Raw genomic sequence first — 13,159 nt, 5'->3', positions numbered from 1 at the left:
TCTTGACGCCAAGGTAATACTCCAGATTTTGTTGGTTTTGTAAAAATTGTATTTTGCTAACTTAAAAAAAAATCAACTTGAATAAGTTGTAAACGAAATAAGATTCCAATTACGTCTCAAAACGATTTAATAATATGCCCACGACTGTATCTAACATTTGCTAGGTGAGCGGAGGCGGACGCACGTTGCTGGTATTGGTGTTGGTGCTGGCGAGCGCCTATAGATAGAGGTGCTCAGCGCGGTGCAAACTCAGTTGTTGCAGAAACTTCGAAGTGTTAATATTAATTTTTTGGTTTTAGTGGTGGAAAAGAAAAATATAAACGCAAAGTAAAGTAAAAGTGGCATATAAGTGCTAGCAAATATTGAATCACAGGATCAGTAAATTTTAAACGGGATAGTGATAAAATATATGCGTGTATATGAAATAGTTTAGAAGAAAACGGTAAAAATTGTGAACTTGATTGCTGATTACAATAGAAGCAAAACTGCAAAGGACTGACTGTGCCAAGTGTGTGGGACAGTGTGAATAAATAAACGAAATTTTTTTTTTAACATAATCAACTTGTTGGCGAATCTCATAATAATTGACCCAGCAAGATGACTACCAAAATGGCGATTAATGCAAAGGTGCGTATGAGAGAAAAAACTTTTAAAGTAAAATAAAAATTATACGTTCGTAGAGAAAGGAAAGTATAATTTAATTTACAAAATTCGAACAAATAAATTTTTGTGGCGAGATGTAGGAAGGTACTAGAAACTAGAAGCAAAGAGGTACTAAAAGTTAGTGCAGGCGGATCGAGAACAATAAGAACCACTCGTATCTAAGTAAATTCATGAAAATGTGGAGCTGTGCCATCATTTAGTAAAAATTTACAGTATCAAAGTTGAGTAAAAAATATTTTCAACCTTTAAAACCTGAAACATTGTATAAAACAGTTGCACACAACTAGTGCAAAGCACATTTTAAATTCGCAAAAAAATCATTTAATTATGCAAAAATTTAAGGCGAATTCACCAAAAGACATGCGAACAACTAAAGGTGGTTTCTTGCGGTTTGCCACTCAACGTAAGTCTGGCTGGTTATTTACATATTTCACGACGTTTTGTATTATTTTATTACTTTAGTCTTTTTTTGCACACATTTCTTTCGTTTTTTTAGACGTTTGTTGCTAGCAAGGAATAAACGAAATGAAAATTAAGTGTGTTGCTCGTTCGCATAAATTTAAAGCAAAAATAGAAAAAATATTTAAAATGCGGCATTTTTTTGTTGCTCGTGGATTTTGAAGTTTACGGACGCTATTTGAATTTTTTAGCGGTCGCACTTTATTGAAATGTATACTTATGTGCATGTGTCTTAAGATTTTGTTGCTGCAAAATAAACGCGATAAATTTGCCCATGCCAATAAGTATTTATAGTAGATAAGTATGCGTAAAACAGTCTGTATTACACACCTAATGACACACATCCATATAAATAAACAAATTTATGTAGTATATACATACATACAAACTTACATACATATGTATATACTTATTTTTATATAATAAAATCGTTAAATACGCATACTTTCGGCAACTTCTAACGTTTATTTCAAACATTCGCTGAGATTTATTGTGTCTCGAGACTTTTCTGAATCTGTTCGAGCTCTTGCCCGGCTATATTCGCAACAATTTTCGTTCTAAGCGTGCGAAGAAATGAGTTTTTGTTATCAGCGCGCATTTTAGTCATTATAATTTGGCATTTTTAGAATTTTTTTACGTAGCAACAAATTGATATATGTATGTACGTTTCATTTTAATTTTAATATTAAATATTGTCTTTATTAATTTTAATTTTCAGCGATAACATTTTCCATTATCACTTCATATCTATAAATACAAGACATGTTTGCGTTGACTTGTGAACTTCATTATTTTAGAATAATCAATAATTTTTTTAAATGGGGAATCATTTCATTTTTCAATGGGGTAACATCCGCGTAGTTTAGAAAAAAACTATTAAATATTATTTGACTCAATTTCAAAAAGGAAAAAGAAATAATTAATTTGAAGATTAGGCTAGTTTGAAAAACAAAATTACTAAATTTCGAAAAGGAAAAAGAAAAAATTGATTAGAAGATTGGGCTATTTTGAAAAAAAGAACATAAAATTATTTTAAATATCTAAAAATGTACAGTATTAATTAGGCAATTTAAAGCAATTTTTCCCATAACTTTCAAAAAATATATAAAATATTATATACCCAAAGTCAACGTAATTTATTCAACCTTTCTTTTTTGAATAACGGTTTAATATTTTTGTCACTTAAAACGAATTCAATTTTTTTCTTGTACCAATATATTGAGGATCATATACCAAAATTTGTCGTAGCAAAGCATCTCGTATTAGTTGACCCTATTCCAAAGATCTTTCATTCGAATTTTTTAGTAAAAAATTTCTTATACATATATACATATAAGCAATACATTAACACAGTATACCAGGTCAAATAAAAGAAACCTTAACACATTGAGGACGGCGCAGTTTTTAGTAGTCAGTTTCATCTGGCGGTATGAGGGTATTTTCATCTTCTTCAGAAGAGGAAAGTGACCGTTAAGATTCGGAAAAAAGTGATGATGACACAGAATGGTTTTGATGCCAAATTATTTTTTATTTTATTAAAAAAAATAGATCTGAATCAAAGACGGCGTGACCCACCGGTGGGTCACGCCGCCAGATGAAACATAAGTGCATGACCCACCGGTGGGTCACGCCGTCCTGAACGTGTTAATGATTTGTTAGATAGTAAATTAATAATTGTTTGAATTATATGAAAAATTAAATTTTGCGGAAAAATTAAGAGAACTCACTCCTAAGCTTTAATTGTTGAACAATTTCCTTCATATTACTTTTCAAAACGTTTGAAGAACAATGTCATCCATTTTTGGCTCCACGAAACCTGCTTAACAACTTTTCAACTTCCGTAAAACCCATCCTTTAACTTCCTCATTTATGTTTTACAGTCAGATTTATTTTCCGAAAGACATTTTTTTTTTAATTCTGGACGCTGTTTATATACGGACTTTCAATATCCATAATTTTCTTTCTTTTCACTTTCCAAATAGATGGTTTCCTTGGTGGTTCAGGTGCTTAATATACATTCTTCTTCAATATTTTCCATACAACATCCTCATAAATATTCTTATCAAACGATTTTTTTTTTAATTTTCATATATGTAATTAAGAAGCTGTTATCTTAGAATTTTCTTTAACTGAACGGAATATGTCACGTTTCTTGCACAATCTAGGCCAGTCAGATCGAACTTTCACATTATTTTCATTACTGCTAATTTCCTTCATTTCACACGCCATTTTAACTTCTTTTCTAGAAAAACGTCGAAGTCTTTAGAAAATAATATATTTATAATAGTATTGATCTCAAATTAAATTATAACCGTTTTTGAAACGAAATATGTATTGTATGTCGTTCACCCTTTTTAAAAATGTGCGGAAAAATATGTATGTATGTATATGAAATTGTATATTTGTGTTAAAGTATTTATATATGTATGTATTTATTGACTCAAAATGAAGTATGTATTATCTTACATACAATATTTTACCTTTACGTTACCTGTAGTATAATTTATATGTATGTTTACTTTAAAAACACGCTTTCGTAGTAAAATGCTTCATTCATGATTTTAACTAGCATTTATCATTTCTTTCTGCTTGTAATTATTCATAAAGCACATATACATACATATGTATGTATGTGCATGGTATAATTACAAATGCAATAAACAGTAATCGAAAGCCTTTTTATGACTAAACATATGCCAGAAGCGTTTGCTTTGCATATGTAGGGGCTATAAAATGCAACAAATACAAATGCTCAACGCAGAAATAAATAAATACGAGAGAGGAAGAGTTCAAATTTAGGAAGTAAGGAGATTGCTTGCTATACTATAACGGTTGAAATGAAAAGTGCAGCGCTGCTCACGACTGCATCTCCAGCAAAAGCAAATGCACTGCAATTGCATAAGCCGGCACACGCATGCAAATGCAAACTGCATGCAGTTAAGGTTGTTTGTGTGTTTGTGCGCCTTCACCCTATCTACAACCCGATTATCAATGTTAAGTGGACACAGTGGGGTTGTTTTTGCACACACTTTTCATGGGCATCTCTTTCGAGATTGCAGCACGGTGTTGTTGCTTGCAACAATAAACAAATTGCCGTTAGATTGTCATCTTCTATGTATGTAAATAGGTATGTAGGAAAGGTAGAATTTAGGTAGTCTTGTGTTTTTCGTTCTTTTGCTGAACTTGTTTTATTTTTCACTGCCATACACTTTCCAAATTGGTCATTACCAACTACTTCTCAACCAACTCATAAGTGGAGGAATTTAAATAGTCCATGTTGGCGAAGCATTCTTTAGCTTTGCGCAGAGGCGATATCGTAACCAATGAAGTTCTACTGAGGTGCGATTATTGCTAGTTGAAAACTTTAACCAATACCCCGCCATGGGGGACGTGAAATACCGTCCACTACGGCAATTTTTGGAAGCCCGAGAGGGCTATTCATTAATACATAACACATAATTGGTAATTAATAATAAAATAGTTGTCTTAAGTGATAGGTAAAGTTAAAGGGCATAATTGTGACAGTTGACCAGTGGACTTTTTCAATCCGTTAGTAGAGCAATATAAACATATTATTAATGATAAATATTTTGTTTTCTCAAAAATAGTTGCTTTTATCACGTATTTTTTGTTAGTGTCTTCCTTTTACAACAACTGTTCTAGATTATTATAAAAATGTCGAAAATTATTTTTGTTAAATTATTTTTTTTATAATTTGATAATTAATTATTGCGATCGGCAGGGTTACAAAAAAATACATTAAAAATAGTTGAGTTAACAATTAATTAATTATTTTTGTTTATTATAATCTTGAAAATCTGAATTAAAGATAATTGTTCATTTTCTAATCTGAAATAAAATTATAAAGAAATTAAAAACAAATTTTTAATCAAAAAAAAATCTTAAAAAAGCTTAAATTAAATAAATTCCTAATCTCAAATAAAACCATTAAAAACAACTTTTTAATTCCCAACAAAATTTCAAAAAAAGATTTATTTATTGTATTTATTATTATTAATTTTAAAATTTCTAATCTTAAATAAAATGGAAAAATATCAGAAAATTAAAAAAAAATTTTAAACCCCAACAAAATTAAAACAAATTTATAATCTCACGCATAAATCATAAAAAATTTAAAAAAAAATTAATTCCAAACTTAATTAAAAAAAAAACCAGCGCGTTACCATTTTTTTCATTCCAAAAAAAATTAAAAAAAAAAGTTATTTACTATATTATAATTATTTTTTAAATTTATAATCTCAAATTAAATTATTAAAAAATGAAATAAAATGTTAAACCCCAAAAAAATGTAAAACAAAAATAAAAGTAAATTTATACTCTCAATTTATTTAAGATTATCATTAAAAAATTAAGTAAAAAAATTTGAATTCCAAACATATTAAAAAAAACATCGTTTTACCACTTTTTAAATTTTTAAATTAAAAAAATATTTAAAATTTCTTTTATCTAAACAATAAATTTATTTCGCATTTTGATATTAAAAATAAATAATTAATTTTTAAATTTTTATTATTAATTAAAATTTATTTTTTTAAATACCAAACAAAATGTACTTTGCATTGAAATATTGCATCTGAATAAAAAAATTTGCAACTCTGACGATTGGAGTAAATAATTAATTTTAATTAAATAGTTTTAATAAAAAATTTAAAAATTCGAATGAATCAGTTATTTCTGTACATGAAACATTTCACGGCAAACAGAGAAAAAAGCAAACACACATATGTATATACTGCAAGGTTATATATTTATTATATTCAGTGTTCCTGGATTCCGTTGAATTTATAATTTACAAAGGTTTAACAAGAACTAAACATGTAAATGGCTCACCTCTACATTTGTTGTTCCTTACATTCAGCAACATTTTCCCGGCAAACCTTTCTAATATGAATTCCTTGCACTATTATTATTTTTACGCCACAATATATTTCTTAGTCCGCACACAAACAAAATGTTCATGCAACTTAAAATATTGTTCCGAAAGTTAATTTTTTTCCAAAGACTTTACCACTTTTTTTCACTATTTTTTAGGAAATTTAAACCATGTCGCTTTTCACATTTGTACAAACCTCTGTTTCAATTTAATTCTTTTCACATTGAGTATTTAAATATTTCCATACATTCACACCAATTACTTGCACACATTTTCACGTTTTAATTGCACTAAAATTGATTATTTCTTAAAGTTATTAATGAATTTACAATTTTGTCCAACGATGATATGTAAATTTTTCTTAATGAAACTTGTTCATAACTGCACAACACACAAGTAACGGCGCGCACTCAGTGCATTTGCATGCATTGCCTACGGTTGCGCTGAGAATCATTCTCCTGCTCTCATTTGCTTATTGCATTTGATTGTAAACATTTGTGATTTTGGTTTTTTTTCATACTTGTGCCAAGGGAAAATACTGCAATATAAATTGACTTGACTTTGTTATTTAAACAAAGAGATTATTTTTATATTTATGTTTGCGAGCCCTTTAAACATATTTCATTGCTGCGTTGGATATTAATTTAACGTAATACGAGTATTTAAGAGATGACTTTGTTTGCGTAATTATGTACTTACATATGTATTTTTTAGTAGCCAAAATAATTGAAATTTAATATCACCATATATGAATATATGTATGTATGTATGTGTTAAAAATTATTATTCATTATACTCTCTTGCAACAGGATGCAAGAGTATAACAAAAGTAAAAGAAAATAACAAGCAAAGTGTTGCCTTGCAAAAATATTATAATAAAAATTATTATAATAGAAATTAATCAGTATATCTCTATAAGTTTAATATGAAAATAAATGATACATGAAACATACGAGATACATTTGAGGAAGACTGTTTTTGATATTTAAATATACATTGAACAAATATCTCGAAAAAAATGCCGAAAATATATATAAGTTTGATTTACTAGTGTTAATGGCTTAATATTATTGCATCATATTATTTATGTTTTATTTTCATACATTCCTAAGTGTATATACATACATATGTATGTATTTATATATGAATCTAGTTTTAAAATAGTTCATCATTAACACTGACCGCGGTCAAGCTAGAAATATTCGTTTTAAACGTTCTCTCCTCATACAAACAAGTTGTTTCATCAGTTTTTGTTTGGATGATGCAAAATACCAAAAGCAATTTTCAAGGGTATTCACATATAAACATTAAAATTAGTCACAATTTGTTTAATGACAAATTTATTTGGGAAAATTGTTGACTTTTGAAAACCAGTATATTGCATCAGTTAGCCGAGCCTATCAAGAATTTTTGCTGATTCAGTTATTTGTGATTTTCTAACGTTCAGGCGCCAAGCGTATTGATAAGATGTTGCGTAGAGATGAAGATGTACTTGTATGTATGTATATTGCCTTGCACAAACATATGTACATACATAGTTGTTGCATATAAATAAATAATTTAATGTTGTTTTAAAGCAAAAACACATTTTGCTGGGCAATAACAGTTAATTATTGATTAGTAATCGGATGTTCACATTGAATTGAGTTGAATGATTGCATATAAATATTATCTCGCAAATGTTTATATTTACATACATACAAACAGTGTCTAAGTAATTTTTTTTTTTTTTAATTTCTGTGCGTATCAGACACACGATTTGCTTGAAATTTAAGAACAAATCTGTCGGGCTTTCACTTTAAGGTGAATGCGTATGAAAAACGAACTTAATATATTTTTATGTTTCACAATATACTGCAAATGTTGTGAATTGTTATATAGTACATTATTTCATACCGAAAAAATCCATAATTTTATTTTATTATTTATTTTTAAAAATTAATATGTTTTGAAAATTGTTTGCTCGGTAACGAAATATAATTCTTTTATTAAAGTAATCAAACAAACTGGATTCATACTAGTTAAATTAATTTGTATGCATTCACAGAAATGCCTGTATTTATTAATCGAAATAAGATTTTAATTGGGTTATCATTGGGTCAACGACGTGCCCTAACTGGGACATGCGCGGCAAATGTAGATTTCATAGTACTCAGAAATAAATTATAAATGGAACTGAAATCAATTATTTGAAATATTTGTCTAGTATTTGACAAAGTCAATTGAGATTAAGTCTAATTTTAATCAAATGGCAATTTATTAATAGGGAGTGTTTGCAAAATCAACGCTATCGACTGCGTGCGGAAGTGAGCTAATTCAAAGAAATATATACATATATGTATGTATATATAACATAAAAATATATATATATATTATATTTTTTATAAATATGTACATATGTATATTTATATATTTTTTACTTTGATCTCGTATTTAAGTAGGCAAATATCTTCAGGTTAGAATCCACTTTAGAAATAACTTAATTTTGAACTTGGGTTTCCTCGGGTAATAAACAGCCTTTCTTCAACAATTTTTTCTCAGATAAACATTTTAATATTCTATTAGAATTTTTTTTGTTACAAACATAGACTATTGACAAAGAAATTCTGAATTTTTTGGAGAAAAATATTTTAAACTCGGCCATTGCGACGCCATTTCCGGTGAGCCCTCGGAAAAAAGATGCTTCAGCGTTTGCAGGATAACTTCCTACAGGATCGTCTAAGGTGAAAAAATACTTGTTTTAGCTAAATAAATCCTTTACTTAGAACTGGGAGGAAGGAAAACAGTGAAAATCGTATTTTTGGCATTTTTGTTAAATTTAAAAAAATTAGTTTTTTTTGCTTATTATATGTATGTATATGTATGTATACATTTGCCATATAATATATGTATACATAGTATGTTTGCAAATATTCTCCAAAAATATTAAGTTTATCCTGCAAAGAAAGGAACAAGGACGACGTGATGTTAAAATACAATGAAACACTCAAATGATGAAAATGGGTTCTGTTTTTCTTTGTTAGGCAGATTATTATTTTTTCAATTTACATACATATATTCGAGTAAAATGTTGGCTAAATGGTCTCCAAACAATTACCACAATTTTCGATTTTTTTCGGAATTTTGGATTTTTTGAAATTTCAGATTTTCTGGAGAAAGTGAATTTGCGCAATAATATTTTACAATTCTGTAAATATATATTATTTTTATTTATTTATTTAATAAAAATCGCATCCCAAAAAAATTTAAAAAAAAGTCATGAAAAATGCGTTTTTTGAACTTTCGTATGGTTATAACCCCTTTAAACCCATAGCAGTTTTGACACGCAATTTCTAGAGACGCCATTTTAAACTCATTTCCTTAAATTCAATATTATGTTAATTGTCTTTTTCCCCGAAAACTCAGGCGCGTCACTATTTCACCCTTTTATTGAGGCATTAAGCTTTTCACCTTTTAGATTCGGTTCTACAAGTAGGTTCTCATTCCGCCGACTGCACGCGTGTCTATACAATGTATTTATATATTTGCATGCAAAGGCATATTTTACTTGCAATACGCCACGATTTGCCGCAGCATTGAACTTTATACATCTACGTTTTAAATTCAAAAAGGTCCAAAAGGAGCAAGTACTTGAAACAAAAAACGTCGACAAGTTACTTTCACTCCAACATGCCCGCCGTATAAATTAAGTATGTATGTACATATATAAAGTTTTAACACTATTGCTCACACAAAACACTTTGTGTATACTAAGTAAATACACAATATGTAGATTACAGCAAGAGACAAGGGCCAGACTGTGGGCACCTCATATGAATTACATTATAGTTAAACTAGTTAATTAGCAATTAATTTTGTTGTTATGTAAATTGTTTTAAAACTAGAACCGCGATTTTTAGTTCTTTTAAATTTTTTTTTTTTAATTTTTTAATTTTTTTTTTTATATTTTTTTTTGATGATGATTTCTAATTCTGAAAATTGTATCTTCATACGATTTTGATTTTATATATTTTTTTAATTTATTATATTTAATTTTTTTTAATGTTTTTTTAAATTGTTTTAATTTTTTTTTATTTTTTTTTTTATTTTTATTTTTGAGTTTTTTTTTTTTGAATTTTCTATTTTTAATTCTTCAAATTCTCTTTTTATACACTTTTCATTTACTCTTTTTAATTTCTTTCAGGATATATTCCGCAACCAGCATAGACTAATACGATTCATTGAGCAATCAATACGTTTGTGCAGCAATCAGTCATTGAAGACCGCACAGAAACACGCCAAACAACAGGCCGAGCCAGACTTCCAGATCACCACATCGATCTCCAGCGCATACACAGCTGCGCCGGAACCCATCAAACACGATGCGGATGTGGGCCAACAGTTCGCTGCCGTACAATTGGCCGTACGCCTGGCTGCGCCACAGCAATTGCAACCCAAACCAGATAATGATGACGCTTTAAGTTTTGGCAAAGTATTCACCGATCACATGTTGAAAATCTACTACCACCGGAGTTTGGGTGGTTGGCAGCGACCGGAGATTACGCCGCTCGAAAATCTCGTTATGCATCCCGCGGCAAAAGTATTGCACTACGCTGTAGAGGTGAGGGTCGCCTCTTTTTAAATAACTAACTCTAATAACTCTTATATTCACACTGAATTTACAAAAATGTTCTACTCTTCTTTACAGCTTTTTGAGGGCATGAAAGCTTATCGCGGTGTCGATGGCAAAATTCGCATTTTCCGCCCCAACATGAATATGAATCGTATGAATCTCACAGCAAGACGTTCCGGCCTGCCCACATTCGAAGGTGAAGAATACATCAAGTGTCTGTCCCGCCTCATATCTATCGACTCCGAATGGGTGCCACACAGTGAAGCTGCCAGCTTATATATCCGCCCCACATTGATCGGTATCGACCCGACGCTCGGTGTTGCCTCCTCCGACTCTGCCCTGCTCTACACAATACTCAGCCCCGTGGGTTGTTACTTTAAGTCTGACAGTGATGGTGCGGTTTCACTGCTCGCAGATCCGCGCTACACAAGGTGAGTGTGCTCAAAAACCCCTACAGTGTAGGCAAACTAACTAAACATTTATAAACGTATTTACAGAGCGTGGCCCGGCGGTGTTGGCAATCGTAAAATGGGCTCAAACTATGCACCCACGATCAACGTACAAAAAGAGGCTGCCCAAAAGGGCCTGCAACAAGTGTTGTGGTTGTACGGCGAGGATCATCAACTCACCGAAGTGGGCACAATGAACATTTTCATGTTCTACGTCAACGAAAATGGAGGTAAATACGAGTCTTCTTTACTGGCGTAGAAACCGCTTAAGCGGTTATAGCCAAAACGCAAGTGCTTTTCAAAAAAATTTTCTTAGCAATAACCATAAGTTGCTTTAACATACGCTAATGTGACGTCATTAATTTTGTTACAGAGAAAATATTGGTTACACCACCACTTAGCGGTCTCATTCTGCCCGGCATTACAAGAGACTCGATACTCACGTTAGCCCGACAACTGGGTCAATTTGAGGTGCGCGAAGAAGTGATCACCATGCCACAAGTCTGCGAGCTGCTCAATCAAGGAAGAGTAAGTACACGCACCAAATTATGCTGTATACATGATACTAAATACCTTACTCTCACCCACAGCTGCTCGAACTGTTTGGCACTGGTACAGCGTGTGTGGTCAGCCCCATTAATCGCATCAATTATTTGGGCACCGATCTCTACATACCCACCATGGAGCAGGAGAAGCCCATACACGAATGGATACGTGATACACTATCGGCCATTCAATATGGCAAAATAGATCACCCATGGGCGGTGGTCATTGATTAATAGTACACACTCACGTGCTACGTCTTCGAAATCCTGCAACTTCTGTTGTTGGATTCTTAGCAAAAGGAAGTGTATTAATAGTTTTAAATTTTCTTCTTTTGAGAGAAATAGCTTTACTATCACTATTTACCTATAATTTAATTAGTCGCTTAGCTTATGGTATGGACAAAAGCAGCGCTAACGGGTATTTTATCCACAATTACCTTTATGTTTTTACGGGAAAAGGCAAAGCTCCACTTTTTTTAAGTTTTCTAGCCAAACATTGCATTTATGTTTTGGCCGTACGGTGCGCCAAAGTCAGCGATGCATTTGCGCCGTCTGTGGCGCACTATACACACACATACATGCATATGTCTATGCAGTCGTACTATTAGTTTAATCGTGTATAAGGTAGAAAGCTATACTGGAGAAGCAATAATTCAATAATTTAAAGACTCCATATCCATATTTACCTATTAATTTCTTAAGTTTCTAATATTATTTATTTTACATGTTTAGGGTAAGGTAATGTAGTTTAATTTAGGAAATGTTATAGGCAATATTTTTTCGAGTATTTTCTGCAGCAAAAATTTATAAAATATATATGTATGTGCATCCCTAATGTATGCTGAGGACATAAGTTTTAGTTTACTGTGCCAATTTGTGGCTACAGGAATACACTGAAGGAGATTTTTTTCTCTTCTGTGCATATTTGCCTTGAAATTTTTGGGCACCTATTAAACCAGCAACTTCTCAGGTATATGTAGTAAAGACATATGTACGTATGTATACGCGTCTGTTGCAACTGGCAAAAGCATTCATTTATAGTTAATATTCGTCTAAGTTATTGATTTAAAACAGGAAGAGCTAAGTACCAGAGTCAAGTGCATTTATTAGTTTAGACTTCGACTTGTTGTCATTATTTTGATATTTTATTTCAAAATTCAAAATTAATGTTTTTCGCCAGCAAACAGAATATTCATGCATACTAAAGTATGCGCCATAAATTAAATATAAACAAAAAATTAATTAAAAAACAAAATAAGGAAATTTAAATGAAAGCAATAAAAATGTATTGTCTCCCAACAAAGTTAAAAAAAGCTGTGAACATTTTTTGTAAATCGAAATCGTAAGCGTAAATAACTGTGTATTTATAAAATATTTTATTATGATTTTAAAAGTGCTTGTATTGGTTGTACTTATGCTTTATAACAAATCATTGGAAATAAACAAAAAAGTGCAAATTAGAAAATTGGAAAACACACAAAACAAAAGAAAAAGCTGTATTTTATTTCACCGTCTGCTAGTGAAGGAAATGTAGTAA

General features: G+C 30.7%; 1 protein-coding gene and 1 non-coding gene across 2 annotated transcripts; both read left to right on the top strand.

Annotated features, from left to right (window-relative positions):
• Positions 1 to 268: 268 nt before the first annotated feature.
• On the top strand, positions 269 to 12,064 carry LOC120775460 (branched-chain-amino-acid aminotransferase, cytosolic). The gene is made up of 6 exons (XM_040105644.1): positions 269 to 627; positions 10,200 to 10,616; positions 10,704 to 11,059; positions 11,126 to 11,307; positions 11,451 to 11,605; positions 11,668 to 12,064. Exons 1-6 carry the CDS (start codon positions 598 to 600, stop codon positions 11,854 to 11,856), a joined length of 1,329 nt encoding a protein of 442 aa, XP_039961578.1. The 5' UTR covers positions 269 to 597; the 3' UTR covers positions 11,857 to 12,064.
• Positions 4,417 to 4,557, top strand: LOC120776221. The gene has a single exon (XR_005705407.1). It is a non-coding gene; the product is annotated as a U4 spliceosomal RNA (small nuclear RNA).
• Positions 12,065 to 13,159: the final 1,095 nt, after the last annotated feature.

The sequence above is a fragment of the Bactrocera tryoni genome, chromosome 4 (genome assembly GCF_016617805.1).
Source record: "Bactrocera tryoni isolate S06 chromosome 4, CSIRO_BtryS06_freeze2, whole genome shotgun sequence".
In the NCBI taxonomy this organism is placed as follows: Eukaryota; Metazoa; Arthropoda; class Insecta; order Diptera; family Tephritidae; genus Bactrocera; species Bactrocera tryoni.
Note: the sequence above shows the minus strand (reverse complement) of the source record. Positions and strands in the feature narration are given on the sequence as shown.

What these genes read in the sequence shown, in the direction of transcription:
- LOC120775460 (XM_040105644.1), top strand. Translation starts at nt 598, where the DNA reads ATGACTACCAAAATGGCGATTAATGCAAAG. An exon ending in AAATGGCGATTAATGCAAAG is followed by an intron (nt 628 to 10,199) that starts GTGCGTATGAGA and finishes AATTTCTTTCAG; the next exon opens with GATATATTCCGCAACCAGCA. An exon ending in AGCTGCTCAATCAAGGAAGA is followed by an intron (nt 11,606 to 11,667) that starts GTAAGTACACGC and finishes TCTCACCCACAG; the next exon opens with CTGCTCGAACTGTTTGGCAC.